Genomic DNA, 27,140 nt, shown 5'->3' on the forward strand with positions numbered 1-27,140 from the left:
TATTATTCGTGTTACAAGAGCTACTGGTACTACTTCTTTTCTTCTTCTCTTTCTTTCTTTACTTCTTCTTCTTCTCCATTTTCTGTACTCGTTTGAGGAGGTAAGAACGCCTTGCGCTCGGACATGGACTTCTCTTCGTCGTCATCGCCAAACAAATCGAGAACGCCAACTTTTTTCTTCTTCTTTTTGTTGCCATCGTCGTCGCCGTTGTTGTTCCCCGAGTTTTCTTTTTGTTCCTTCTCGGGAGAAGGAGAAGGCGACAAGTTTCTTTTCTTCGATGTTACCAACTCCTCGTTGTTCTTGTTCTTCGAAGACGGCGAAGTTGAAGTCGGTTGCTTCTCTGGACCTTCGAAACTCGTCGTCGGCGTCGACTCTCGTTTTATCGGCCTTTGCGGACTGTTTCGAAATCCTGGCAACAAGTGCACTTGAGCCGTTGGCCCGTGGGAAGGATCAATCAGAGGGGGTGAAAGTGAACGTTGTCTCTTTGGCGAATTCATAAAGTCCGGAGGACGGTGCGTCGATATTGGCGGCGGAGGCGATCCGCTTCCCGTAGACGTCGATTTTCTTCCACCAGAACCGCCAGAATCACCCTCGCTGCCGTCTTGGTAGTCATCAGAATCGAAATAATCTTCCTCGTCTTGAGTCATGGAGGAGTCTCGTCGTCGTCGTGCGGCGTCGTGCGCGGCGCGAGCGGCGATGGTTTCTCGAGAGAGATACCCGCTGGAAATTTCGGATCCATTCAAACTCGGCGCCGGTTGTATGCTCGACGTCGTCACTGTCGTTGTCTCTTTCGACGGATTGATGTTCATTTCGTGACGCTCTTTGAGAAGTTTGAACGTTTCGCAATACTCGACGGTATCGATAAAATCTTTAAACTTTTCCAACAAGTGCGCGACGAGGTTCCGCACGTTTTCGCGTCGCACGAAATCGACGAGCTCTAAAATAGCCGAGTTTAAGAGATTGTACTTCTCCCCGTTCGCGCGAAACGATCGCACGATTGGCTCAAACAAATCCGATTTCACCAAGTACCTGTTGTAGAATTCATCTTTCAATCCAACGCACGCTCGAAGGAGTTTTAAAGCGGCTAAAACGACGAATTTTTCCTTGCGTTTCGTCAGCGCTAAAACTTTCACCAAAACGTTGTTGCGCAAAATGTAATACTTTATTCGATAACCGTGGTGCTGCGCCATGAACACCAACAGATCGACAATCTTTGTTAAACTCCACGGCTGCACGTATTGCAAATGTTCTTTCTTCTCTGCCGCGGCATCACCACCGTTGTCATCGTCGTCGTTCTCGTCGGCACCATTTTTACTAGTTTTCTTCTTGCACTCTTCCTCGTTTACGGATCCAAAACTTATTCGCTCGGTCAACTTGTCCACGAAATGATCGTAAAACATTTCCAAGTACGTGTTCTTCTCTGTTTCCTGATCCATGTTATCTGGATCGGCTAATATGGTTAGTATTTCTAGAACCGTGCCTTGCAACCCATCGTCGCCGTCTAAAAAGAGTCTGACTAATTCAGACATCATGGCGTACTCTTCTTGCTTGACGAGCTTTTCCCGCAGAATCACCGGATCGTGCAACAAAGCGGACATGAAGACGTCCGCTGCCTTTACCTGCACTTGCTCGCTGTTTCCTTTCGTCAAAGCTAAGGTTAACACGTTCAGCAAATCCAATTCGTAAAGCTTTTGGTAGAGTTCCGTGCGGTGTTGAATGTGCAAACCAGTCGCCAGCTGACACAATTCTTGTAAGAAAAAAATCAAATCCGTCCACTCTTCGTTTTCTTCCGTAGCGGTAGACGTCGTCGCCGCGTTCAACTTTTCAAAAAGCGCGTCGAGAAAGAGTGGATCTTCATCCAACTCGCGCACAACTTCGGCGTTGTTGAATAACATGATCGAGTGCAACGTCTGAAATACTTGCTCGTCCAACACGCTCGGCAATATCATGTCTTTCAAATATTGAATTCTATACGTCTGATGAATTTTAGCCTTGGTGACTTCATTCGTAATCGGAACGACTTCTTTGAACACGGCGACATTTCTCAAGAAATCGCGATGGTGCGTGCGGTTTTCCGCCGGAACGTCCGGATCATACTCTAAGCTACCCACTACTTCCCAAACAAACTCTTCGGAGAACATGCAATCGAATAAATTCGCTTCGTTTAACATCACCATTCCTTTGACGCAGCGATACATTTCGTGCAAACCTTCTTCGTCTTCGAGATCCTCGCACGTGGTGAAGATGGACAACAGGCGCTTCAAATAATCCGGCGTGTTTAATATCATCGACGCGATGGACTCTCGCTGGAAAGGAGAACACTCGTTCAATACTTTCGTGATGTTTGAGAGTTCGGACAAAGTCGGTTCAGGTAACTTTGCCGGCGCAGCGCGGTGAAACTGATGGTGATGGTGCCCCGCGGATTGCGAGTCGTCGCCTTCGTAGTAAAACGATTTCCCGGTGAACTCGCCGTACTCGTCGATGTTCCCTCTGATGTGTTGGTTTCTCTGGTGATTGAACCCATCGACTAAGTCACCTTCTGGACCACCACTACCGTCGTGATTCAAGTGATTATCATCGTTCTCTAAATCCTCTAAATCGAACGGCGATCTCATGTTGTTGTTGTTGTTGTTGTTTAACTCGTTCTTGCTAAAAATTTTGTTGTTCATCATCATCGCGTCGCCTTCTTTATTATCGGCATCGATGGACATAGAATTCCTCCTTTGCGCGTTTTTGATTTGCTCCCAAATGAAATCGCACCCGTCTATGCTTTGAAAACTCAAAGCTAAGTCTATGCTTTCTCGCGGCTCTACCCAACTTATGATTGTTGATTGCCCGGAACGAGAATACGCCGGCTCTTGTTGGTGTTGGTGTTCTTCTAAAATCTTATGCACTAACAACGGCGTCGGTTTTGTTGTTGTCGTTGCAGATGCTGATCTTCTCCTCCTTTTCTTCTGTATGCTTTTTTCTTCTTCTTCTTCTTCTTCTTTATCATCTTTTCCTCCCGCTATTGCTGCTGCTTCGCCGTCTCGTTCTCTTCTTTCCTTTTCTTTATCGTTATCGTCGTCGTCTTCCTCCTCCTCCTCTTCTTCTCCTTCCTCTTCGGGGTAAACAACTAAACCCATGGATGAGAACACGTCGACGTACTCGCAGGAAACAATTCCTGTGCCGGTATCGTCCCAGTACCCTTCCGCGTTAAGTTTATACAACTTTACTCTTTGCATCTCGTAATTAATACTGTTGTTGTTGTTGTTGTTCGTGTTTTGATTCGCAACCGTCAAAGTCGTATTCTGAAGGTGAAGATTACTATTTTTCCCACCGTTTTCTTTTCCGTCCTCGTCAACGAGGTCATCGACCTCCTCGAGGCTGTCTGTCGGCGGCGAGGACGAGAGAATCAAAGCGTCCTCGTTTATGTTCCCATTCTCGTCCACAACCATCATGTTGGATCTTTCTGCTTCCTCTTTCTCATCTTTCTCCTCAAAATCATCATCATCGTTTCCTTCGTTTTGTTTTTGTTTCTTCTTCTTATTCTTCTTCTTCTCATCTTCTTCAACTTTATTTATTTCCACCGACGACTCCTCGACGATTGTTTTTGACGCGTCCACGTCTTGGATGAGCGCTTCGAGTGGGTTATCCCCGTCCTCCTCCTCCTCCTCTTCTCCGTTGGACATCATTTCGACAAATTTAAGAGAAAACTCTCTCAAATCTCAAATTCGAATTACGAAGAACGCGGGTGGTTTTTTGTGACAAAAGGAGGTTGCCTTTTTAAAACAACGTCTCTTTTTTTTTTCTCTCAAAAATAAAGGAGGGAGAAAGAACACACGCAAGAAAAACACTCTGCCAGACTGCGCAAAAAGACGATGTCGAGCGAAGACGTGATCGAGGAAAACAACGCGTTGTGGAAGTTGTTTCGACACGCCGGAGACTCGGGAGGCGTGTGTAGCGATATTTGTTTCCAACACATTCTTCCGAGATTGAATGCGACTGATATCAAATTCTTGTACGAGGTGAATCCGGAGACGAGAAAGTTGATTAAGATATCGTATCGCGCGAGTGATTTGAGAAGGAAGTTTGAGGTCGAAGAGATGTCGTCGATATCGACTTTGGAAGTTGCGTGGGAGCATTATCCGTGGGGTGGTAGGGGTTTTCTGGGAAAAGAGATGGACGAACCATATTTCTGCGATAAAGTTGCTCGAACGAATAAACTCGAGTTGCTCAAGTGGATACGAGAGGAGAAAAAGTGCGAGTGGGATGAAGAGACGATTTCAATCGCAGCACGTCAAGGTAATCTAGAAATGTTAAAGTATTGCGTGGCAAATGAGTGTCCTATGTATGAGGACGCGTGTGCATATGCTGCCAAAAACGGTCATCTCGAGTGCCTCAAATACTTACACGAAGAAGTCAAAGCGCCTTGGGCTTGGGGTACTGCCGCTTGGGCGGCTTTAAAGGGTCATCTTCACATACTCGAATATCTTGTTGAGCGTAAATTTGATCAATATAACGAATGGGCGTGTGCGAATGCAGCCGAGAACGGTCACTTCGACTGTTTGAAGTACTTGCACGAAACCGCCAAAGCGCCTTGGGACGAAGAAGCTGTACAAGAAGCGCACGAGAACAAACACACTGAATGTGTACAATACCTCCTCGACAACGACTGCCCATTACCAGATGGTTGGCGATACGAACATGGAGAGCTACACACGATTTAAAATCGCAGGTATCATTCATCAACAAAAAAAGAATACGAGAAAGGAGAAACAGCTTCCGTTTTCGAACGCGCGAAATACGCGAATATAAGCAGAGAGACATAGAGATATGGTACCAGAAACAGCTCTGAATTGAAATTAAGAGAAACATACATAAAAAAAGCAAAAAGAAAACCTGTCATCACGCCGACTTCTCACGTTATTACTAACCGCAATACTATTGGCGCCCAACGTGGCTTAATTTCGCTGTGCTGATGGGAAGCGATGGATTTCACGTGGTATGAACGACAGATAGGAGTAGGTTTTCATTTTAAGTATATAAATTTTTAAGAAATAAAAAACATTGAAGCGAACCCTAAAGAACAAAATGGAGGAACAAAAACGTTTTTGTTTAATTACATAGTTCTTAATTCAAAGGCTACCCTAAACATTTAGACTGTAGCTCCGGTCCCGATGAATTGCCCGAGTTGGTCTAAGGGGTTGGATTTAGGCTCCAATACGTAAGTGCGTGGGTTCAAATCCCACATTCATCATATTTTTTTGGTAATTTTCGATGTTATCACACTGAAATACTCGTCTAATTCTCTCTGCTACTTTTCGCGTTCGCATTTCGCGCATTCGCAATCAAAGTTGTATTGTTTCTTCAACAACTCCCGACGGTGCTGGCGTTTTTCTCCCTTCTCGTCGTCGTTCAAGTAGGATATCGTAATCTCCTCCCCGCTCGCGACGTCTTTTATCAATCGAACGCGAAGACGAAGACGAACGTTTTCAAAAAACGCGTTTGGCTCGCAACTGTGATTGTACGAACGCGATACCTCTGGGAATAAACCAACGCCAATCTTTTTTCTTCTTCTCTTCTTTTTGTTGTTGTTGTTGTTGTTGTTGTCATCATCATCATAATTATAATCGTAAAGCGTGTGCGCGTTGGCGCGCATCGCCCAAGCGGCTCGAACAAAGTCTTCCTCCTTTACGATTTCCTCGTCGGCACCCATCAACGCACGCGTATTCGAACACAGCGTCGATAAGAAATTCTTCTTGTTATCGTCGTGATGATAATCATTTGGAACGTGCGCCACGCACTCGTTCAAATGTTTCCGCAGATTTTCCGAAACTTTCTTCTTCTCCTCCAGAGTCTTTTCCAAACCGGTCCAACCTCCTAATTTTGCATACGCGCGTATGGCGAACCGATTGGGCACGTCGTCGAATGGATAGCGCGTTGGATCGCTCTTTTCAGCGTCTTTACCAGTTTCAAAGGCGAAACACTCGCCGCTCTTACGGTGATACTCAGACGCGGCCAATCGACGGCAATCGACGGAGCAGTACTTTTCGACGTTGCAGTATTCGCACTCGACGACGAAGGAAGAAGAGGATTTCAAAGACGCGTTTGGTTTCGTTATCTTCTCAAAACATCGGTGACAATACTCGTCTGCATCGTCGTCGTCGTCTTTTTCGCAACCGGCGAGCCAAACGAGCGGCGCTTCGTCTGAAACTATCGTCCCTGATTTCGTCTCTTTCCTCGTCGTCACGCGTCTGCCTTTTCTCTCGCACCAACTTATCATTACCACGACGTCGTCGTTTACGTCGTCGTCGTCGTCAATCATTCGCTGCTGCTGCTGCTACTACTACTACTGTTGTTCCCATCACTGCTCGCTTCACTCATCCTCATCGCGATCAATTTTGGATCATTCGCCGCCGCTTCTCTCAACACCGAGTCGTTCTCGTTCACGTATTTCAGTCGTTTCTTCGCGTTCGTTTTTCTCGTTTGCGTGACTGCAAACGCGCCGTGGCCTTTCCATTTCAATCCCCCGCGCGCGAACGGGCCTTTCTTCACCGCCATTTGGAGAAACTTGGTGATGAACATACTGTGTGTTTTTGCGACCCGCAAAGAGAGAGAGAAGAAAAGTGTACACGATGGATGATGGTCTGTGTGTGTGTGTTTGTGTGTCGTCTTTCTCCGCCCTAAATTTCCACTCTTTTTTGTTGTGAAGGCTTCGAGTCTCTCTCTTGCTGAACTTTTGACAACTTGTTGTTCACCAGTTGCTCTCATTTCTCTCTCTTTTTTTCTTCACACAACAACAACAACAACAACAACAACAAACTTCTTTTTTAAAATGCTGCTTCGACCGGCTCTTACTACTGCTCCGAGCGTTGGTTGTAGTAGCACTTGTAGTACTAGAAGAAGAAGAAGAAGAAGAAGAACGCGAACACGAAGAACAAAAGCGACAAAAACGCAAAATTCATCAAACCAACAACAACAACAAGCGAAAACGGAATCGTACTCGTTTTTCGGTTTAGCGCGAGCCGAGTTCCCTGAGAACTGGGACGAACCGAACAAAAAGATCAAATACGCGGACTCTCCTCTGGATTTATTCATCATGGGTTGGTTCATGAGGAAAATTAGCATGGCTTTAGGTGCCCCTTTCGACGCTTCGAACATCTCCTACGACGCGTTTATTGCTTTGTGTTTTCTGCAAATGAAAGGCAGAGAACCGGACGGACAGCGACAGATAACCATGGACGTTTTAACCTCGTTGATGCCACCGGGAGGAGAGAAAGTGTTTCAAAAACTGTTCCCTCTGAACAAGTTTAGCTTAGAATTGAACGCGAAAATCTGTCAGATTGTATTCGCGTGGATGGTTGGTCCGATGACGGTGGAGACGACGACCGAAAACGACTTGAACGAACCCATCGCGAGTAAAGTACAAATCACAAAGTGCAGATGGTTGCAAGAGTCTGGGTGCACCGGCATGTGCGTGAACATGTGCAAAACGACGACGCAGGATTTCTTCACGGACACGTTCAACATGCCGTTGACTATTAAACCGAATTTTGAGGACAAGTCGTGCGCTTTTTACTTTGGTCAAACGCCGCCGCCGATTGAAAAAGACGAAGCGTTGTTGTTCGGGTGCAACCAGTCTTGCTCCACGGGTTTGAACGTAGGCGAAGAGAACGTGCCTTGCCACAAACTCAGAAAGCACGAGAGTTTATTGTCGTCGTAGCGTTAGTAGATTTATAGATATCAATAATCAATGTATACAGAATAAAATTCAATAGAGTTAAATGTGCTAGTTTTCCTAAGTAGTTTGTTGGTAAATGAAGATGAACAGAAGTATAAAAGAAACAAGTTTCGAGGTACTTTCTCTTCTTCTTTTTTACTTTCTTTTGCCTTCCTTTTGGATGACAACTTCGTCCGAATATCTGATACCCTTCCCTTTGTACGGTTCCGGCTTTCTCTTTGATCGAATGATAGCCGCAAAGTTACCGACCGCCGACTTGTCGTAACCAGACACCGTCAACTCCGTCGGCGAATCGACTTTCACCGTGACGCCTGCCGGGAATTCGCACACATCCGGGTGCGCCTTACCTAAGGACAAGCTCACCGCCTTGGAACCTTGCATGGCAGCTTTGTAACCAACACCTACGAGTTTCAACTTTCTCTCAAAGCCAGTAGAGACGCCGACGAACATGTTGTTAGCTAAGGTTCTGTATAAAGCGTGTTGCTCTCTCGCCTTTTTCGTCGAGCTCGTTCTATCCACTACGATTTGTTCGCCTTCAACCTTCATGGAGATGTATTCCGCCGGGTACTCCAAGCTCAATTCACCTTTCGGGCCCTGCAGATCGTGATTGGAAAAGAAAAGAGAGATATTACAGTGGTGAGTTTTTATCTTTGATAGTCTTTTCTCCCCTCGCGTCGTTCGACGAAGGAAAGATGGGAAGAGTTTTCACCCCACCACCACCACGTCGTCGGCGTCTTTCGATAAGGAAAAACCTCCTCTCTCGCAAAAATTCGAGGTTTTAGATTCGCGAAATCACCCGCGTTCGACGCGTATGCGAGGTTTATATCCCCCTAAAATCACGGTAAAACTATTCAGAATACGTACCTTCACTTTTAAACTGCCTTCTTTCAAGTCGTACGTGACGCCTTTCGGCACCGAGATCGGTTGCTTCCCGATTCTCGAACGCTTATTGTTTCGGTCGGTTGTGGAGAGGCCCGATTCTATCGTAAAAGTAGTGCGCGTGGTAGTGCGCGATGCAGATTTCGAGACCGTCGGAGTGCCGACGAATCCACTCGTACGTTGGTTGAGCATCATGGCTGCCATATTTATTGTTGCGCGTATAAAAGTATGAAGATTTTAGTCTTGCGCGCGTTCCTTTTCGGTCAGAAAATTGAACTGTGTCCTTTTTTTATCCGCCGGCCCAAAACTTTTTTTTTGGTCTCTCGCTCTTTTGCTTCGCTCTCAAATTCTCAAAAATACGAGTCACACATTTTGCAAAAAACTTGAGTTTTTGTACGACAAAACAACAAAGAAACACGCACACACACACTCGCGTGGCGTACAAATAATACAGGATGGAGAACGAACAAGATATGAAGCGCGTTTGGTCGCATCAGAACGCAGAATTGGACAAGCGTGCGTGCGCTCTTTTTTGTTCTTTCGTTTGTTTTGCTCTTTCTCCTACTTACGTTTTTTTTCTTGACTCTCCTCCAAACGACGAACAAACAAACAGACATACAAGGTTTGAGCAAGAAGAAACGCGAGTTGAGCGACAAAATTCGACAGGATGCGCTCGATATAGAGCGACTCGAGAAAAGAGTCGAGGAGAACAAAAAGAAGCAAAAACAGGTGGAAAACTTAATCGATCAAGGCGTTCAAGCGAAGAGAAAAATTTTGGAGACTTCCAAGCACGTGGTGATGCACCTAAAGAGAGAGTCGGAAGCTTTTTTACACGCGAACGGAACGGAGGACGGGAACGAGGATTCTTATTAAAATGCTACTGCGAATTGTGCTACTACAACTCCTCGCCTCTATTCTCTTTTCTATCGTTATCATTTGGATTAGGAGTATTTAGCTCCTCAAACGCTCGATTGATTCTTTCTAAAACGGCTTTACTGCGCAACTGTTTCGCTATCTTTCTACACGATTTACCTTTCGCATCCTCTAACGTGATATCCGCGCCGTTGTTCAAAAGCATATCTAAAGTCTTCTCGTCTTGCGCGCGAATGGCAACGTGCACTAAAGCGTCGCCTCTTTTGTTTCGGAAGTTTGGATCCGCTCCGTATTCTCTCAACAAAATGTCCAACACTTTCGTGTGTTTCAATTCGGTCGCAATCAACGCCCCGGTTTTACCCACGTGCGAGACAAAATCCACCTCCACTTTCCCATCCTCCAAGAATACTCTCATCGTTTCCACGTGCCTCTCAGAATTTGTCCACAACGTTCTGTGGAACGGCGTAAATCCATCCGACGCGCTGACGTCGTTCGCGTCAATGCCGTAGGCCAACAACAGTTTCACAACTTCCGCTCTCCCTTGAAACGCCGCCGCGTGCATGACCGTGTACCCATCTTTCTCCGGTATCGTCACGTCCACTCCAGTCTCTAACAACTGTTTCACGATTTCTGTCTGTCCAGCCAACACGGCTGCCAATAACGGCGTCTGTTCCGTCGCTTGTTCTTGATGGTTTAAGAACGAAATCGGATCGTCAACGACTTCAAGCAAGGTCGTGAAGTATTCCAAATCGCCTCTCCGTGCGGCCGTTTGCGCTTCCCCGGAGAGAAGATCTTGTTGCCCGTTTACGACTACTTTTAATATCAGAAAGCTAAAGATAAAGAAGATATTTAAGCATAACGGGACTCTTCTTATACTTCTTCTCGTCATCATCATCTTTTCTCGTTTGTTCTTCTTGTGTGTTCCTTTCTGTCGAGTTTCTGAAGTGTCTTTTTTGCAGAGAAAATCATGAGAGAACTGCAAAAAAAACACGAAGGTGGTGAATTTATATATCATCGCTGTTTTGATACTCGTGCTCTCTCTCTCTCTCTATTTATGATGCGGCGAATACATCAGTTTGGTACGTCGTTTTTTATTACTGCGACATCTCTCTCTCTTCTTTTCTTTCCTTCCTTCCTTGTTGTCTTTGGAGAGGAGGAGGAGGAAAAGAGGATTTGATGTGTTTGATTTTAGTGTAGATGATGATGATGATTTTGGACGATGATGATGACGACGGTTCGTTTTTCTCTCTCTCACTCTCTTTCAACGCGCTGGTATCGTCTTTTTGTGCTGATAAAATCATCTCTCAATAATCTATCTGTGATGATAAATATCATCATCAAAAACAGGCATCGCATTCACCGTCTTCGTCGCCGTCTGGGTATCTCTGCTGCACCAGAGCGGCGCTTTGAAGAAGACACTTTCTTCTCGCAGCAACAACAACAACAAGAACAAGAGTGCTCTGCTAAAAAACTTCTTTAACTTCTTCGATGATACTCCTACTACGTCTGCAAAAACGACCACGGATTCTTCCTTGCACGTGTTTCTCTGGTGCCTTCCACTGATTTGCACGGTCGTATTCGGAGTCTACTCGTTAGTTTACATCGTGCACTCCGTGATATTTTTCCCAACCTGTCCGAAAGCGGCGGAAACGTTAAAGAAGGACATGAAACGAACGCAGAACGAGTTAGTCAAACTAGGCGTTTTTACTCCGAAACAGATGCGAGAGATGAATAAAGCACAATAATAAACGAATAGTAGTAGTAAATAGCAGATAAAATAGAGCGTTGTTTTTAGAATACATGTGTACAATAAGGCTAATATAGGTAATAATACAAATCATCATCCATCTCTTTCTCTCTCCAAGTTACGACGACGAATAGAAGCTCTTCGGAAACATCTTCTCTAACGAACCGCCGAGAATCAAATCTCTTTCCTCCTCCGTTAGATCCTCAATCTCGTTCACTATTTGCGACGCCTTCTCGTATCCGCACTCGTTGACGACGAATGGGAAATCGCTCCCCCAGACTAATCGTTCCGCACCAAAATGTTTGACTAAATCTTTCACTTGCTCGAACGTTGATTCGTACGGCCATTCTATTTTCTCGCCGGCGGCGACTCGAAACTGCGCCGAGACTTTCACCGAGACCTGCGGAAACTTTGCTAAAGAGAGTACTTTTTGCCAATTCGGGTCGCTAATACCTCTGGCAAAACCGAAATGATCGATTAAGACCCGCGTTTTTGGAAACTCCGTCATCAATTCGCACATTTCCTCGTACGATTTATCCAGCCCGTGAAAGCACATGAAACCAACAACCGCGTCTTTATCGCCGCACATGCGAAACATTCTTTTACCTACATCGTTCGTCATCTTCTCCTTTTCTGGCCACAAACCTGGGTTAAATCGAACAGCTTTAAACGCGCCCGCGGGATGTAACAGCTTTTCCAACTCTTTCTCTCCGTTTACGTTTGGAGACGGATTCGCCAACGCGCACAGGACGAACTTTCCAGGATATCTGTTGACAGCTTTTTCCAAATACTCGTGGTCGAAGAGCAAGTTTATCGGTTGCACAATCATAGCCCCCGCGACGCCCGATTTGGCTTGAACTTCGACCAACTCCTCCACAGAACCAGGCACCGGTGGAACTTTACCTTCCTGGTAGCTGTACTCTCCAGGCCACACGTGCAAGTGCGCGTCTAAAACTTTTCTCGATTTTGACGACGACGACGACGACGACGACGATGGGTTTGATGCCATCGAGACGATGATGGTTTTACTTTTACTTTTACTACTCTTACTGCGCGAACTTTTTCGACGAGAACAAAACTTCGACGACGCGGTTAAAGTTTTAAAACCGAAGACTCTGCCCGCGATGATAGAAGAAGAAGAAGGAGAAGAGAGAAAGTGTTGCAGAAAAAGCATTCGCTCTCAGTATTTATTTTCTTTGTGTAAGTGAGGAGAAGAGAGCGGTGACTTTGAATACTAATATAAAAAAATTCGGCTTGCTTATTACCCTAATGTGAGCGACAGCACTCCGCTCGCTACGTCACGTTTTCAAACGTGTTTCTACTGCATAATCTGTTTTGTATTTCGTCTATTTCTTTTTACTTTACTTAACTTACTCTGCGTCGTGCTTCTTTTCTCCTCTCCTTCACGACTTTTGCTTCGTATTTTTCAATCTTCTTCGAAAGCGCCTTGACTTTTCTCGTATCGGTTCTTTGCTTGAGAAACTTCCATCTGCGGACGATTTGTGTTTGCGAACGACCAGGAACGGTGATAAGACTGAAATCTACATCCACTTCGTTCATTTCGTCCGAAATGCACTGTTCTTTCACTTGTTCCAACAGAGAGGCGTCGTCGTCGTAGCCTCCCCAGGCTCCGTTCTCCACCATGAAATCCCCTTTTTCGCCCGCAGCTAGGACGTTTTTCCAGTGAGTGAAACACGACTTTTCCGAACGATTACCGCCCAACTTCTTCGCGACGACGGTCCAACTAATGTTGTCTAAAAATTCCCCGTGTTTACCGTCTTCCGGGTTCCCGAGCTCGATGCCGTGTTCTTCGTAATACTCCTCCATGATTTTTCGGAACTTTGCTCGTTCCTCATCGCTGAATCGCCCCTTCTTTACTTCTCCTCTGTTTTCGTCAAAAATATCAAATGTGCTGCGATATTTATCGCGACAATTTTGGCCATCGCGTCCAAGCCTCTTTCCAATCTCATTCCAAGCGGTGTTGCCGTACCTATCTACTAAGCTTTTCAATCGCACCTTTTCTTCGTCGGACCATTCTTTGTTCCTGAGCTCGTCCGCACCTTTCGCCGAACGAATGAGCGTTCTCCGAATGCGTTCATAGCACTGCTGCGGATTTCTCGTGTTTACTTCGGCGCTAATTTCGTAGTATATAGTTTTATCCAGTTCACGTCGACTTTGGTTTCGTTCTCTCAACAAGAACGAGTAGTCTTTGCGGTTGAACTTGTCGAGACAGCGGTTGCTTCTACACCACGTTTCTAAAGCATTCGTCAACGCTTCCTGCTCCGTCTCCGACCACTGTCCATACTTTTGTCCTTCGAGATTGTGTGCGTTCCACTTCCAATTCTTTCTTCCTTCTTGTTCTCCTGCAACTTGTACGTCGTCGTCGTCGTCGTCGTCGTTGTTTTCCTTTGGCTTTTTTCTCGATTTGTCTGCCCGTGGTTTCAAAATCTCCTTCTTCTTCCGTTTTCTGGGAACGGATTGTCCCCGGTGTTCTTGTACCTCTTCTTCTTCTTCTTCTTCTTCTTCTTCATAAATCTCGTATCCATCTACCTGTTGTAATGGTAGCTCTTGTTGCGCTCGTCCGTTTCGTTGATTCTCTTCTGGTTCTTCTTCTTCTTCTTCTTCAACTTCTTTCTTCTTCTTCTTCTTCTCAATTCGCCGCCCAATTTTCTCCTTCGTCTTGTCCTTCCCCTTCTCCTTTTTCTTTTTCTTCTTCTCCTTTTTTTCCCGCTTCCTTTTGTCCTTCTTCTTGTCCTTGTCCTTGTCCTTCCTTACCTTCTTGGCGCTCTCTTTTCCCAAAAGGGAAGAGAACACCGCCTTCAGGTCACCCATGAGCTATCAAGAGAAGGAGAAAATTTCTGAAGAAAATGCGAGAAACAGGATGGAAGAGAAAATTTCATTTAAAAAGAAACAACGCGTAATTGTGTTATTCCCGATTTTTTATTACTTATTAAAGCTTGGAAATTAATTTTATGGATATGCACATTTTACACTTACCTAAATTTCAATTTTCTCGGGAATAAAATTAATTTAGTTTTTTATAAATTCGATGAATTCTCCATATTACACCTAAATAACTAAATAAATACAAATACATTTAATTTATGATATAATTACTTTTTCGCATCATTTACGTGAAATTTAGAAATCGTGTATATCTATTTATCCCTCTTTGGTGTTGTTTTGAAGAATATTTTTATCAGAAGAATTAAATAATTTCCCAAAATAAAGTAATTGTATTAGAAATAAATGTGATCGGGATACAAACGAAATAATAATATTATTTCAAATCAGATGACGAAAAGTAGGGGGTCGAATGAAATCGTAATAGTATTTAAAATTAATTTTTATTTTCTAAAATTTTAAAAGTTCCTCACAAGGAAGAGGGAATCCTCCTTCACTTTTTCTCATCCATCATCTCCGACAAAGAAAGAGGAAACTATCATGTCCTTCGCCTCCTCTTTGTGCACGTTTCTGCCCTTTACATCCTCTAGAAGCGATAAGCGCGTCTCGTCTTTGAAAAGAAGCTCAGTTCACCATCGCGTCCGAAAAAGTTGTAATAAAAATGGAAATTCATGTTCTCCGATTTTGAGAGCTGTTGCAGATGTTCCAAACGATGATGAAGGACAAAACAGAGTAGAAGAAAACGAGTGGACGTCCACAACGTTTCAGTTGGACAGGATTCTCGAAGTCGCGATCAAAGCAGCCAACGAAGGTGGCTACATAATGCGTAAGTTTGGTTCTGAGGGTGCGGATATCGTCAAGACTAAAGTAAACACGAGAGATTTGTTAACGCAATACGACAAAGAGGTCCAAGACATCATTTGCTCGAAAATAAAATCGAACTTTCCTAACCACCGAATACTTGGCGAAGAAGACGTCGCTCCAGGCGCAGATGCAGCCATAAAAGCAACCAAAGACGCTTTCATTCCGAAACAAAGTAAAAACGACGATGGCGAAGACCCGAATGGCGATTACGTGTGGGTGATAGATCCAATCGATGGGACAACCAACTTCGTCTCAGGCATGCCACTCTCCGCCATTAGCATCGGCGTCTGTTCGCTCGAGACGAAAGAAGTCGTCGTGGCTGTCATTTACGACCCGTTTCGTCGCGAAACGTTTCACGCGATTAAAGGTCGCGGTGCTTTCATGGATGAACGAAAGATATCCGTCGATAACTGTTCGAAAATAGATGATTGTTTAGTTGCCACCGGGTACGCTCCGACCGAAGAGAGCAGTCGCTTCCTCCTCGAAACGACCACTAACTTGACCAAATACCCCGTCCGCTCGATTCGTATGCTCGGTAGCGCGGCGATAATGTTAGCCTGGGTAGCTTGTGGAAGAGTATCGTGTTACATAGAAGAATCCTTAAACGCGTGGGATACTGCCGCGGGTGCTTTGCTCGTTGCCGAAGCTGGCGGCGTTTTCACCGACTTCTCCGGAAAAGAGTACGACATATTCACTCGAGAAACGCTCGCGAGTTCAGGGAACACGGAGGTGCACAAATTACTTCTAGACGCCGCCGGCACGACGACGACTGCGTCGGCGCAGAGGTAGGAGAAGAGCTCGTCGTAGAAAAAGAGGAGTGTTACAAATATAGAGAGAGTAGCTGCTGCGTTGTTTAAGAACTAGTAAGTACTGTAAAGAAGTCGCCGAATTCCTGAAATCCAAAGCGAGAGAGATTTTTGTCCTCAGAAGAAGACTTACTGAGTTGTTCATCTCGATACCCACAGAACGACAACCCAACACTACGAATACTCATACTAAGAATAACAACAAACACAATAATGACGATTCGAGTCCATCTTCTCCCGTACGCGCCGTCCAAAGAGGAGAAGGAGTTATTCACGAGCGGTTTGAGAGGCGAAAACGTGCACAACAAGCGAGTCACGAAACGGTTTGAAAATCTTCTCTCGAGAAGAGGAATAGGAGAAGGGAATTTTACATCGAACAACAACAACGTCACATCGTCATCCATAATAGCCCGGATGAACCCGTTTAGTACCGATGAAAACAACGCGTCTTGTCTGGTGAGCTGCGAAGGGTCGAAAGGAACTTTACGATTTTCGAAAATCGATTTTGACGACCGCTCGATTGTACGAAAATATCAACTTCAAGTCGAGGACGAGGACGACGACAATAATACTAACGTTGACGATGAAAAGAAAACCGGGAAGAAAAAGAGAGTGGTGAACGCGAGAGATGTCGCACACTTTGAGTTCATAGACGACAATCAGATCGTATTCGCGCAGAGAAACTCAAAGAATATTCTCTACGCCGAGTTGACGAAAGCGGTGCACTCGCCCTCGCAAGTGTACTTGTTCGGCAAACACGAAAATCCCGTCTCGTGCTTAGCGGTTAACGCGAATTCAAAAATTGATATCGTTGCTTCAGGAGCGACAGATGGATCCTTATTCGTGCACACCATCAAAGATGGTAAAAAAGTCGGGTCGTGTCGAAGGGCGCACGATGGAGAAGGCGGCGTGAAGTGCGTTTCGGTAGTTAGAGAGATGGAGGAAGAGGAAGAGGAGAGCAACGGGGATATTATCGTTGCATCCGGCGGTACCGACGGAATCGTCCGGATATGGATCGTAGATTCGGACAATATTCGCCTGAAAATGTTGTGTAGACTAGATAACGGAGTTTCGCCGATTTCGTGCGTTTCCTTGAAGTATTACAAATCTTCTTCGTCTCCGTCTCTGTCGTTTGCGAGAATTTTTGTTGGATCGAGCAACGAGGGAACGTTTCGCGTGTGGAAAAGTACACTATTCAAATCTGGAGGAGATATTAAGAACGCAGATTGGAGCGTCGAGCTTTTACAAAACGCGGTGGCAAAGCGGTTGCGAGGAAATTTCAACAACTCCGTCGACGTTGAGTCTTGTTCGATGAGCGAAGACGGGAGGTCTGTCGCCTTTTCTTCAAATGGCGTGAACAGTGAAAGCGATGTCGTCGAAAAGTCCATACTACAAGTTATGTGTCTGAAAAGAGATACTAGTAGCGATAATAGCGAAGAGAAACAACAAAAGGAAGAAAAATGGGTTACGCAGGCTGCAACTGAAGATTTAGGCCCGCTTTGCGGTTTGCGCTTCCTCGGTTCTCATCGACTCTTCGCACCGAGCAAAGAGAACGGAGTTCCACGAATCCTGGACGGAAATTTGAAACCAAGCAGGGTAGTGGCAGCGGATGGTGTTACTTCAAAGCCAGTTACTAGAGCAAAACCTCTCCCGCATCTTCCATCCGCTGATAAAGAGGATGAGATAAAGAGAAAGCAAACAACGAGCTCTTCGGAAATAAAGAAATACGAAGACGAGAGCGAGGAAGAAGAGGCAGATTATGACGACGACGGCGACGACAAAAGATCATCGAAAGAGAACGCAAGTATTTCTCCACCAACGATAAAGAAAGTATCGTATCCATCAATGTCATTTTCGCCAACTGTAAACCTCGAGGATATTTGGAATAGTTCGAAAAGAGAACCGCGAGTTTGCGACACCCGACGTTGGTCCCCAACTAGTCTATTGCTGAAAAACGGACATCCGACGCGTGTAGATTATTAGATGTATAAAAGAATATATAATGTACAACAGATTTCTATGTATGTATGTAGCTAACAGAACAGCGTAATTCACTCGCCATTCTCGTCGTAATATCGATCAGAGGCTCCTTTGCTCCCAGTTGGTCTCGAAAAGTGCTTTGACGCGCGCACATTCACGGAGCGCATTACCGCTTCACCTTCTTTGATGCTCATTTCCAAAGCTTTGCTCGCGCTATAACCTCGATGCTCGGTCAAGCGAGAAGAAGCGCTCGAGCTGCGAGACAGCGCAGCGGCTCTCTTTTCAAAAAACGCTTGGAGTTTCCTAGAGTTGTGTAAAAGCTCCGCGTCTCTTTCTTCTCTTTCTTCTTCTTCTTCTTCTTCAGAAGTTGCATTCGTGGTATTCGTCAGAGATAAGATGTCTCCGTCGTCCGTGTGATCGTCGCTTTTTGGAGATGCCGCTGCAGCTTCAAAGCTTGCCCATGAACCAAGAGGTGCGAGGTTCACGTCGTCGTTTGCCGTCTCACGCAAACTGAGCGAAACCGAGGAATCAGTCTTGCGAAGTTTCTCACCCGAGACTCTTTTCTTCCTATGTGGCGATACTCCGCAATAATACGGAGAATTCAAGAACTCGCGCGCTTCTAAAGACAACTCGTCGTCTTCTGGGATTTGGTGATCATCGAAAGCATTGAAATTATTATTATTTCTGCTGCTCGTTCGAGACAAGGGACGACTCGAGGCGCGAGACGACGGAACAGTCGGAATCCCCTGCGCAGAGTCCGAACGATACAGAGACGCCGAGCTATTACATCGACTCGTTTGACGTTCGAGAAGTCGCCTATTGATATCCCTCAATTCTTCGATTTCATCCTTAGCCATGCGCAAAAGTGAGTCTTGCATCTCGATGCGTTGTTGCTTCATTTGGAGTCTCTTGGTCGCAGATGCCGCCGCCGCTGAATCAGAAGATGTAGCCGAAGATACTGGAGAAGACGGAGAAGATGGAGATGATAGCGATGAAATCATGTTATTATTATCATCCATATCGTTTAATCCGAGGGCATTCGACCACGCCGCGATATTGTCTTTTTCATTCTCAGATGTTCGAGACTTGAGCGCACGTTTGACGTTCTCAAACTCGCTTTTATTTTTGGCCGCTTTTTCCTTTTCGATGCGGAGCTCTTCTTGTACTCTCTCCAACTTTACTTGTTCTCTCGATAGCATCTCTTCGTGCGCCTCCCGCACTTTTCTAAGTTGCGCACCGTAATATGCACCAGCGTCGCTTTCCAACGCAGTTTCGAGTTCCTCGTTTTTACTTTCCAAAAACGTGTTGCGTTTCTCTATTTCCTCAAGCCTCAGGCGTAGAGTGTGCGTTCTCTTATCCTTTTCGTCCATTACCTTTTCGTGTTCTTCTATCGTTTTCGCAAGCGCCGCTCTCATTTCCTTTTCGACTAATGTGAAGTTTTCCTTGGACTCTTCGAGTTCGCGCTTAAACTCTCTCGCTCGGATTCGCGACCGACTGGCTTCAATCATGAGCGCTTCATTTTCTTCTCGAGATGCTTCTTTGTGCGCTACGAGTTCATCTTCGAGCCGTTGCGCTTCTCGCATTGCCTGCACAGATCGATTATCTGCGGCAACATTCGCTTTTGCTGCATTCTCCATCTCTAACGTCGCTTTCTCGAGCACCTCAGATACTACTTTCGCTCTCCTCTTCTTTTCGCTCGCTCTACTATTCTCTTCTGCTTGCTCCTCCTCTTCCTCCTCGTCTCTGTTCGAGGACGAAGATTCAACGTACTCTTGCACTTGCTGCTGAGCGCTGAGCACATCCAAACAGCTCTTCAATTTGAATCGTTCAATCTTTAATTCATTCGTTTCCTTCGTAAGTTCAAAGCGTTCAGTTTCCCATCCCTCGTTTCGTTTTTGCGCCGTGCTGGCGAGTTCTTTATACCGGCGAAGTTGGAGACGTAACGCGGCTACTTTCGAGTATAACTCGGTTTCACCATCTTCCTCATCGATCAAAGATAACGCCACGCGTTCTTGTTTCTTATTTACCGCAAAAGTATCCTCGTTTGCTTCTTCTCTTCCTTCTCGTTCTGTACTTCCTTCTTTTTTTGGTGTTGTTGTCGGAGTGAGCGCTAAGATTTCAGCCACTCGTTGCACGCGTTCGAGGACATTCTGCCGTCGCAACTCGCGCTCTTTTTCCTTCTCGACGTCGAATCCAGACTGTTTATCTTCTTTCATCGTGTGCTCATTTTCTTCTTCTTCTTCCTCGCGAAAAGTCCTATTTTTGTTCCTATTAATTTTTTGGCCTCCCGTTGCTGAAAATGGAGAGGAGGAAGAGGAGGCTGCAGATATTTTCTTCTCTGCCTCTTCGGAAAAAATATTTGTCGAGTCAGCGACTCTTCCTTCCTGTTGTTGGTTGTTTTTTTCCTCCTCTTCCTCTCCCTCTTCTTTTCCATCCTCGAACGACGAGGACAACGACGAGGACGTGGATATAAACACCGACGATGGACTCTTCTTCCCTCGCTCGTGCTTGCACAACACCGATGCTCTTCTCGTCGCTTTTTCTTTTCCTTCTTTCACTTCTTCTTCTTCTTCCTTCTCTGCGATCCTTTCCGGGGAGATATTATTCGTATTGATTGTTTTTGGTGTTGTTTCAAAGGGTGGAAGCGTGTCTTTTCCTTTTTCTTCTTCTTTCGATGACTTTTTGGCGCCAACTCTTCTTTCCGTCCGACAGCGACGACTTTTCTCGGCCGCTGATCGGTCGCAATCTTCCTCCCTCGTGATCATCTCCTCGCACGTTTCGATACCAAACTTGGAAAACGTGACGCCACAATCCTCCTTCTCGTCGAATTCGGTCCACAAAGTCCTCTCCGGATTGTCTGGACGACGGTAGGAGGACATGTTTACCGAGTCGAAAATCTTTTTTTTCTCTCTTTCTCTCCCAAAGAAGATGGGATCGGTTTTCTTCTGATGAGCGAAAAAAAAAAGAGCTCTCTTCGCTTTCAAACGAAACGACACTGTTAAAGCTCTCTGTTGTCTTCTCAGGAATCCGGTAAGGCGAGAGAGCAACACACACACGCACTCAGAGAGAGAGAGAGAGAGAGAGTCTCTCTTCTCTTTTCTCTCCTCACGACGACGTGATGAGAAGACTTTTGTGTTGTGAGGAAAAGACTGATGAAAGAAGTTTTTTTGTGCACCTTTTTTGCGAAAAAGCTTCGTGCACGCCCCACTTTTAAACAACCAACAACACCAAGAAAAAAAGAAAGAATACTACGAATACTACGAATGATATCGTCGTCTCACCTCCTCTCCGGGTCGTTCATCGTTTCTTCAACTCCTCCTCGAGGTGGACGAAACGTCAGCAGCAGCAACAGCATCAGCAGCAATAATAATAATAATAATAATATTAATAACAACAACAACAACACTCTTTTGAGGAGAAGGATTTCAACGAAAAGTAATAAAAAACAACGACACCAAAACCAAGGACGATCATCGAAATTCTTCGTCACCGAAGCGGGAAGAAGAGGCAAAGCGAAAGAGGACTTATCATCTTCTCTGAAGGTGGGGGAGAAGATTAAAATTCCAATCGTTGGCGTGGAAGTTCCGAAACCGAAACTGCCGGCGAAAGTGGAAGCGATGGTGAGTGGGAACGAGCGAACGATTGGTATTGTTCTCGCGTCGTTGGCGATCGTCAAGGTGCGCTTTGGCGGGAGAAATAGAAGAGGTTCGATGGGACGATTGGAAGAGAGAGGGATGTTGGACGAAAATCGAGAGGTGGACGAGGAGAAGGTTTTTAAAGGAATGATGAAAACGGTCAGGACGGTGGACATGCCGGAACTTACAGAGCAGCAAATCATGGCGGCGAGGGAACGACGAAGAGCCTCGAGAGCCGGCGACGCAAACTTAGCGAAGGAGTTGGAGACGGTGGAAATTCCCGCGAACCATCCGTTCGCGAGTAACGAGAAGCTCGACGCGACGCAAGAGGCTGAAAGGAAGAAGAAAATAATAGACGCAAACTCGCCGAGACGAAGGACGAGACCTGCGGCGCCGAAACAGAAGTAGAGAGAGAAATTTAAGAGAGAAGAAGAAAGTTGGGGGATTAGAGGTACTATGTGTTAATCAAGCTTTTGTTATTGTATAAAACTATTTTCTATGAACTAAGTTCCTACTATACTATACTATACTATACTATACGAATGAAGTTCATCACTAAAGCTCGGCGTTTTGGTTATACTCGTCGTCGTTCATTGTCGGTTTATACGCGTACTCTTCGCGTCTCGGCGGCGGCGGATTTTTTCCGCTCTCGCTCTCGCTTTGATGATGACTTTTTTTCTCATCGATATCAATCTTTTTGTGATGATGATTAGTATCGTTATTCTTGGTCTTCGAGAAATACAGTCGCGGGTGGAATCGCGCTAGAACTGGCGTTCGCTTTAGAACCACGTGCAAACACGCCGTCACGAAACAGAAAAAGCCGAGCCATAAAACGATTCGTTCCTTCTTCGCCTGCTTTTCCAACGTCTGAATGAGTTGCGATCCATCTTTCAACGTACCCGAGTGCGTATCGTATTCCAAGTCTGTTTTTTTCATCGTGTTACTACTCTCGGTCATTTGCATGAGCGTTGTTTCCCCTTTCTCGAGTTCTTGGTGCATCATTTGTCTCGCTCTGCGTAACGCGTCCGTGGAGTCCTTCGCCGCTTGGACGGACGTTTCTTCGCTATCGGGAAGTTCTCCCGCCCGTAATTGTCGGCGCTTTTGTTTACGAAGCAACAACTCGTCCCGCTTTTTCGTTTCCTCTTCCACGTCTCTCCGTTGTTTCTTCGCTTGCGCTTCGCGAAATAAGCTTTGGACTCTTTTCATGGCAAACTTTCGCTCTCGCACGATGTTTCTGATCTTCTCCTCGCAGTCGTTGTTTTCATCGAAACCGTCTGTCGTCGTCGTACTCCTCCTCCTGCTGCTGCTAAAATTCGTTTCCACGTTCATCAGCACGTCTTCCGCCACAGATTCTAAATCTTGAACCATTCCTTTCAAAGCCTGCACGTATTTCCGAGCGCGTTGCAAAGCAGCTTCTCCCTCTTCTCCTTCTTCTTCTTCTTCCTCGGACGAGACCGTTGTTGTTTTTGTCTTCGGTGTCGTCAAAAATTTCGAGTTGAACGCGTCGATGTTTGAGAGGATATTCCGTTCGCACTTTTTGCACTTCTCCGCGGACTCTCTGACGAGCGCAACGATTTCTTCTTCGCCTTCGTGGTCTCCTTTCTTTTTTTTCCCTCCTTCTCCTCCATCGTAGGAAAAGGAGTTTGTATTATCGCTCGTCATTTCGTCGCCAAAGTGGAAAGAAGGAACGCGAAAGAGGAGGTGAAAACGACGATGGAACAAATTTTTGACGAAAGTCTTCCTTCGAAATTTAGGTCGTGGGCGAAAAACAGCTTTCTCCCAAAACTCAAATCTCTCTTTCACACACTTCACCAAGACATCATCGCGTAAGAAAATCCTCACAACAATAGATACGCATAAGGATTCAAGATGTCAACTTCTTGCACCTTACGAACGAGGAAATTCATGTCCAACCGCTTGTTGAAGCGCAGACAATTCGTAAGTGTTCGCATCGTTTAGATTTTTCCCGCTTTTCGCGGAAGCATTTCAACTTTCACAGACCCGCCGCTTACGCGTAAAGGAAGAAAGGAGAGAAATTTTCGCCCTTTTTTTGTTTGGTTGCGAATTGCGCGGGAATAGGTGCACTCGCGAAGTGTTCACTCCAAATCAAACGCTCTTACTGACGACTCTATTCTTTTTCACAACAGATTCTCGATGTTCTTCACCCAGGACGCGCGAATGTCCCGAAGGTACGCACTCAATTTCGTAGATTTTTTTCCCAGCTCGGGAGACCTAGTCACAAGAGCAGAGTTTCTGGGTTGCGTGAAAATGATACATGTGTTTCATCTCAACGCTCCCTCTTTCTCTTTCTCTCTCTTATTAGCCTCTTTCGTTTCTTTGCAATCAACGTCACCGTAGACGTGCATTGAACGCGCTCGATTGGCAAAACGGCGCGTATCGAAGACGATCCGAAACTCACCTCTCTTTCTTCAACACTACAGTCTGAACTCAGAGAAAAGTTAGCCAAGATGTACGACATCGCCGACGCGACGCAAGTCTCGTTGTTTGGCTTCAGAACGGCGTTTGGTGGCGGTAAATCTACTGGATTCGGCTTGATTTACGACGATCTCGACGCGATGAAGAAGTTTGAACCGAAACACAGATTAGTCAGAGCGGGTTTGAAGGAAGCTTCGCAAAAATCGAGAAAGCAAATCAAGGAAAAGAAGAACAGACTCAAGAAGGTGCGCGGCACGAAGAAGGCCAAGACGATGTAAGTTAGGTAGATTTGTATTGGGGAAGAGAGTGATAATAGAGGAGTGCGGACGTACAATGTGTAGCCAAATTATTTGTAAGTTTCGCTTTTTACTTTCATATTAAAAGAAAACAAAAGTAGTTTTGTTGCGTTGGTGGTCGCGACTAAGTATTTTATTGATTCGTGTTTTTTATTCGTAGCACTCTTTTTTTCTTCATTTAAAACGCGAACCCGCCCATTTCCGCCGCTCTTTCCTTCTCAAACGTTTCAAAGTATTGGTAGATGATGGTCACCGCCAACAAAATACCCGTACCACTTCCAATTGCGCCCATAAAATCTGCAATAATCGTCAACATTCCGATGCACATGCCCCCGAACGCCGCCGCCGTCGGGATGTATCTGTTCAACTCTCTTTGTAAACTCGACTCACGGTGACCCGTCATAAACATTTGCTGTTGCTTCAACTGCTTCGCAACGTCACGAGCGGAAGACCCAGAAACTTCGATCCACGTCTTGGAAAACAACGCGCACGCGGAGAGCATGAAGGTGAGATAAAACACCGCGTGTAACGGGTTCGCCGCAATATCCGCCAAAGACGTCGGCGGCGAAATGTAATACACCAATCCACCGACTGGCATTAACTGACCAGAACCTTCGGAGGATTCTTGCCATCTCCCCAATAATTGGACCAGGAAGTTGCCTCCGTATCTTTTGTACAACAACTGCGAGATGAAGTACATGTTGGACACCAAAGCGGATTGGAGGATGATTGGCATGTTCGACGTGTAGAACAATTTGATCGGGTAGTTCGAGACCATCCCACGGTTACGCTTCGATCGAACCGGTAAATCCACGCGAAAGCCTTGGAAATAAATCACGCCGAGAAAAATCAAAACCGTGGACATCAAGTTCGTGATGTTTGGTAAGTTTTGACGGTAAAACGCTTCTTTCAACGCTCTCACTTTGTCCGTTCTCGTGAGCAACAAGTGAAACAAGGCAATGACTGCGCCTTCAAATTCGGTTCCTCTGCCACTGTTAATAGTCGTCGGCGAGAACGCTTTCCAGATGATCGATTCGCACTGGTTCGTCGCGATAAACAACGAAATACCTGAACCCAGACCGTAGCCTTTTTGTAACAAGTCGTCCAAGCAAATGACAATCAAACCAGCCATGAACAACTGCAAAACGATCAAAAACGCGTTACCCATGCCCATATCACGAACATCACCGTAAATACCCGAGGCTACGTACGCCACGGCTTCACCGATGGTGATCAAAATCCCGAGGAGTTTTTGCGCGCCGTCCAACAAAGCTCTGTCCTCTTTCAAGGAGTGATCGACATCGATAATTTTACTCCCCGTCAACAGCTGCATGACGAGACCGGAGGTAATAATCGGCGATATCCCCAACTCCATGGTTGTTCCTCTGTTTGAAGCCATGATAACCCGCGCCCAATACAAAGGATCCGCCCCGCTCGTGTTTGAAATACCATACAAAGGTAATTGCGAACACACTAAAAACACGAACAACGCGACCGTTGTGTACAAGACCTTCTCTCTGAATGGAATCTTTCTGTCCGCCTGTTTCACCTCTGGGAGGAACGGAAGAAACGGTTTGACTAAATTCAGCAATCGAAAGTTGGAAGACATCTTTTAAATATAATATTATGTTCTTAATATTACGACGACGACGGGGAAGGATGGGGGGAAAAATGTAACGCGCGTGATTCGATGAGAATTATTTTTTCGATCGAGAAATCCAATCTGACGGAAATTTTTTCGATTCGAAAGCATGCAGCTTTAGAGTCTTCATTCAGTTTCGAGCGTGGCAACCCATCACACAAAACACATCATTGGACGACAAATAACACGCACTTGCAACGAGAAGACAACAACAACAATAATTAAATAATAATTGAAATACAGAGTATATTAATAATAATAATGTCGAAAGCGTTCGCAGGTCTCAAAGCGGTGCACGAGTTGCGGTTCCACTTATGCCAAACGTCCAAACACTCGGAAGGGGCGAGAAATTTCCTCCTAAAATCGTACGAAAAGTTAAAAGCGGCGAGTCCGACCACGCCGGTGTTGATCAGAGAAGCGCACGGGGTGGAACCGAAACTGTTCGCGAGATACGGTAAGAAGAAGAGATATTTTGTGTTATAATTTGTATCTGTTTGTTTGTTTGTTCGTTCGTTCGTTCGTTCGAGTAAAAAGAAAAAGAAGAGAGAGAGAGAGATCGAAAAGAGACCTGACTGACTGAAATCCGTTCTTTTCTCAAAACATCAAAACAGATTTCGGAGAGGAAAAGAGCGTGGCTTTAAACGATATGAGCGAGAAAGATATCGAGAAAGCCGTCAATTCATTGTTAAAATAACACTTTAGGTTCTGTAATTCTACACTATTAGCTACATTATATAGAAAGAGTTGAGAAGCACGACGCTGGGGCGCAGTCTCTCACGCGAGGCGCGCGCGCAGACACACACACACACACACACTCTCTCTCTCTTTCTCTATTACTATCTGCTACTTTATGCTCCTCTTCTTCTTCTTCGCTCCACTTCCTCCACCTTCACCTACTCCGTCTGTTCCTAACTTTAACTCTGCGTCTGCCAACTGTTCAAACTCTGCGTTCACTTTGTCCAGTTTCTCTTTCGCTTTTTCCAACTCTTTGTTTAACTCTTTGGAAATTTTCTCGTGCTCCTCTTGTAACTCTTCTATTCGTTTCAGTTGTTCTGCCGGGGTACCTTCCGCGTCTGGAAGCTGCTCCGCTAACATGTCGATAACTTTCGAGCTCTCGACGAGTTGTTTCGTCATCTCTTCAATCTGTTCCTTCGTGACGCCTTTTTTTATGTTTTGATTTGGAATCTCAATTTGAGGAGGAATAGAATCGCTCAAGGCGTTCGTCGTGTTGAGTCTTTCAGCCGGAAGTGCGTCTCTTTGCAACGTTCCTATGGAGTTGAACATGAGCATGGCCATGTGATTGACTTGATCTTGAAGTTGGGTGACCGTGTCCGCCATCTCTAAATTATTTCTTT

At 45.5% G+C, this 27,140-nt stretch overlaps 17 protein-coding genes and 1 non-coding gene across 18 annotated transcripts; 8 read left to right on the forward strand and 10 right to left on the reverse strand.

Moving 5' to 3' along the window:
* Nucleotides 1-29: 29 nt before the first annotated feature.
* Nucleotides 30-3,671, reverse strand: Bathy02g00710 (predicted protein; the record flags this gene model as incomplete). The annotated part of the gene is made up of 1 exon (XM_007514692.1): nucleotides 30-3,671. One exon carries the CDS (start codon nucleotides 3,669-3,671, stop codon nucleotides 30-32), a length of 3,642 nt encoding a protein of 1,213 aa, XP_007514754.1.
* A 189-nt stretch (nucleotides 3,672-3,860) lies between these two features.
* Nucleotides 3,861-4,709, forward strand: Bathy02g00720 (the record flags this gene model as incomplete). The annotated part of the gene is made up of 1 exon (XM_007514861.1): nucleotides 3,861-4,709. The coding sequence occupies one exon, from the start codon at nucleotides 3,861-3,863 to the stop codon at nucleotides 4,707-4,709; it is 849 nt and encodes a 282-aa protein (XP_007514923.1).
* A 449-nt stretch (nucleotides 4,710-5,158) lies between these two features.
* Nucleotides 5,159-5,239, forward strand: tRNA_Leu_TAG. Its single transcript has one exon. It is a non-coding gene; the product is annotated as a tRNA-Leu (tRNA).
* A 57-nt stretch (nucleotides 5,240-5,296) lies between these two features.
* On the reverse strand, nucleotides 5,297-6,307 carry Bathy02g00730 (SET and MYND domain-containing protein 5; the record flags this gene model as incomplete). The annotated part of the gene is made up of 1 exon (XM_007514618.1): nucleotides 5,297-6,307. The coding sequence occupies one exon, from the start codon at nucleotides 6,305-6,307 to the stop codon at nucleotides 5,297-5,299; it is 1,011 nt and encodes a 336-aa protein (XP_007514680.1).
* A 510-nt stretch (nucleotides 6,308-6,817) lies between these two features.
* On the forward strand, nucleotides 6,818-7,705 carry Bathy02g00740 (predicted protein; the record flags this gene model as incomplete). Its single annotated transcript, XM_007514924.1, has 1 exon — nucleotides 6,818-7,705. One exon carries the CDS (start codon nucleotides 6,818-6,820, stop codon nucleotides 7,703-7,705), a length of 888 nt encoding a protein of 295 aa, XP_007514986.1.
* A 153-nt stretch (nucleotides 7,706-7,858) lies between these two features.
* On the reverse strand, nucleotides 7,859-8,806 carry Bathy02g00750 (50S ribosomal protein L6; the record flags this gene model as incomplete). The annotated part of the gene is made up of 2 exons (XM_007515003.1): nucleotides 7,859-8,381; nucleotides 8,520-8,806. The coding sequence occupies 2 exons, from the start codon at nucleotides 8,804-8,806 to the stop codon at nucleotides 7,859-7,861; spliced, it is 810 nt and encodes a 269-aa protein (XP_007515065.1).
* A 691-nt stretch (nucleotides 8,807-9,497) lies between these two features.
* On the reverse strand, nucleotides 9,498-10,490 carry Bathy02g00760 (predicted protein; the record flags this gene model as incomplete). The annotated part of the gene is made up of 1 exon (XM_007514986.1): nucleotides 9,498-10,490. One exon carries the CDS (start codon nucleotides 10,488-10,490, stop codon nucleotides 9,498-9,500), a length of 993 nt encoding a protein of 330 aa, XP_007515048.1.
* Nucleotides 10,491-11,340: 850 nt separating this feature from the next.
* Bathy02g00770 (predicted protein) lies at nucleotides 11,341-12,231 on the reverse strand (the record flags this gene model as incomplete). Its single annotated transcript, XM_007514798.1, has 1 exon — nucleotides 11,341-12,231. The coding sequence occupies one exon, from the start codon at nucleotides 12,229-12,231 to the stop codon at nucleotides 11,341-11,343; it is 891 nt and encodes a 296-aa protein (XP_007514860.1).
* A 356-nt stretch (nucleotides 12,232-12,587) lies between these two features.
* Nucleotides 12,588-14,054, reverse strand: Bathy02g00780 (predicted protein; the record flags this gene model as incomplete). Its single annotated transcript, XM_007514733.1, has 1 exon — nucleotides 12,588-14,054. The coding sequence occupies one exon, from the start codon at nucleotides 14,052-14,054 to the stop codon at nucleotides 12,588-12,590; it is 1,467 nt and encodes a 488-aa protein (XP_007514795.1).
* Nucleotides 14,055-14,666: 612 nt separating this feature from the next.
* On the forward strand, nucleotides 14,667-15,779 carry Bathy02g00790 (inositol monophosphatase; the record flags this gene model as incomplete). The annotated part of the gene is made up of 1 exon (XM_007514795.1): nucleotides 14,667-15,779. One exon carries the CDS (start codon nucleotides 14,667-14,669, stop codon nucleotides 15,777-15,779), a length of 1,113 nt encoding a protein of 370 aa, XP_007514857.1.
* A 230-nt stretch (nucleotides 15,780-16,009) lies between these two features.
* Bathy02g00800 (predicted protein) lies at nucleotides 16,010-17,779 on the forward strand (the record flags this gene model as incomplete). The annotated part of the gene is made up of 1 exon (XM_007514649.1): nucleotides 16,010-17,779. One exon carries the CDS (start codon nucleotides 16,010-16,012, stop codon nucleotides 17,777-17,779), a length of 1,770 nt encoding a protein of 589 aa, XP_007514711.1.
* Nucleotides 17,780-17,847: 68 nt separating this feature from the next.
* Bathy02g00810 (hypothetical protein) lies at nucleotides 17,848-20,655 on the reverse strand (the record flags this gene model as incomplete). The annotated part of the gene is made up of 1 exon (XM_007514634.1): nucleotides 17,848-20,655. The coding sequence occupies one exon, from the start codon at nucleotides 20,653-20,655 to the stop codon at nucleotides 17,848-17,850; it is 2,808 nt and encodes a 935-aa protein (XP_007514696.1).
* Nucleotides 20,656-21,393: 738 nt separating this feature from the next.
* Bathy02g00820 (predicted protein) lies at nucleotides 21,394-21,819 on the forward strand (the record flags this gene model as incomplete). The annotated part of the gene is made up of 1 exon (XM_007515005.1): nucleotides 21,394-21,819. One exon carries the CDS (start codon nucleotides 21,394-21,396, stop codon nucleotides 21,817-21,819), a length of 426 nt encoding a protein of 141 aa, XP_007515067.1.
* Nucleotides 21,820-21,966: 147 nt separating this feature from the next.
* On the reverse strand, nucleotides 21,967-23,073 carry Bathy02g00830 (predicted protein; the record flags this gene model as incomplete). The annotated part of the gene is made up of 1 exon (XM_007514717.1): nucleotides 21,967-23,073. The coding sequence occupies one exon, from the start codon at nucleotides 23,071-23,073 to the stop codon at nucleotides 21,967-21,969; it is 1,107 nt and encodes a 368-aa protein (XP_007514779.1).
* A 207-nt stretch (nucleotides 23,074-23,280) lies between these two features.
* Nucleotides 23,281-24,125, forward strand: Bathy02g00840 (predicted protein; the record flags this gene model as incomplete). The annotated part of the gene is made up of 3 exons (XM_007514612.1): nucleotides 23,281-23,349; nucleotides 23,559-23,600; nucleotides 23,853-24,125. 3 exons carry the CDS (start codon nucleotides 23,281-23,283, stop codon nucleotides 24,123-24,125), a joined length of 384 nt encoding a protein of 127 aa, XP_007514674.1.
* Nucleotides 24,126-24,321: 196 nt separating this feature from the next.
* Nucleotides 24,322-25,752, reverse strand: Bathy02g00850 (protein transport protein SEC61 alpha subunit; the record flags this gene model as incomplete). Its single annotated transcript, XM_007514944.1, has 1 exon — nucleotides 24,322-25,752. The coding sequence occupies one exon, from the start codon at nucleotides 25,750-25,752 to the stop codon at nucleotides 24,322-24,324; it is 1,431 nt and encodes a 476-aa protein (XP_007515006.1).
* A 294-nt stretch (nucleotides 25,753-26,046) lies between these two features.
* Nucleotides 26,047-26,479, forward strand: Bathy02g00860 (NADH-ubiquinone oxidoreductase 105 kDa subunit; the record flags this gene model as incomplete). Its single annotated transcript, XM_007514699.1, has 2 exons — nucleotides 26,047-26,239; nucleotides 26,397-26,479. 2 exons carry the CDS (start codon nucleotides 26,047-26,049, stop codon nucleotides 26,477-26,479), a joined length of 276 nt encoding a protein of 91 aa, XP_007514761.1.
* Nucleotides 26,480-26,628: 149 nt separating this feature from the next.
* Nucleotides 26,629-27,123, reverse strand: Bathy02g00870 (MED21 (MEDIATOR 21); the record flags this gene model as incomplete). The annotated part of the gene is made up of 1 exon (XM_007514630.1): nucleotides 26,629-27,123. One exon carries the CDS (start codon nucleotides 27,121-27,123, stop codon nucleotides 26,629-26,631), a length of 495 nt encoding a protein of 164 aa, XP_007514692.1.
* Nucleotides 27,124-27,140: the final 17 nt, after the last annotated feature.

This window comes from Bathycoccus prasinos (genome assembly GCF_002220235.1).
Source record: "Bathycoccus prasinos genomic : Chromosome_2".
NCBI lineage: Eukaryota > Viridiplantae > Chlorophyta > Mamiellophyceae > Mamiellales > Bathycoccaceae > Bathycoccus > Bathycoccus prasinos.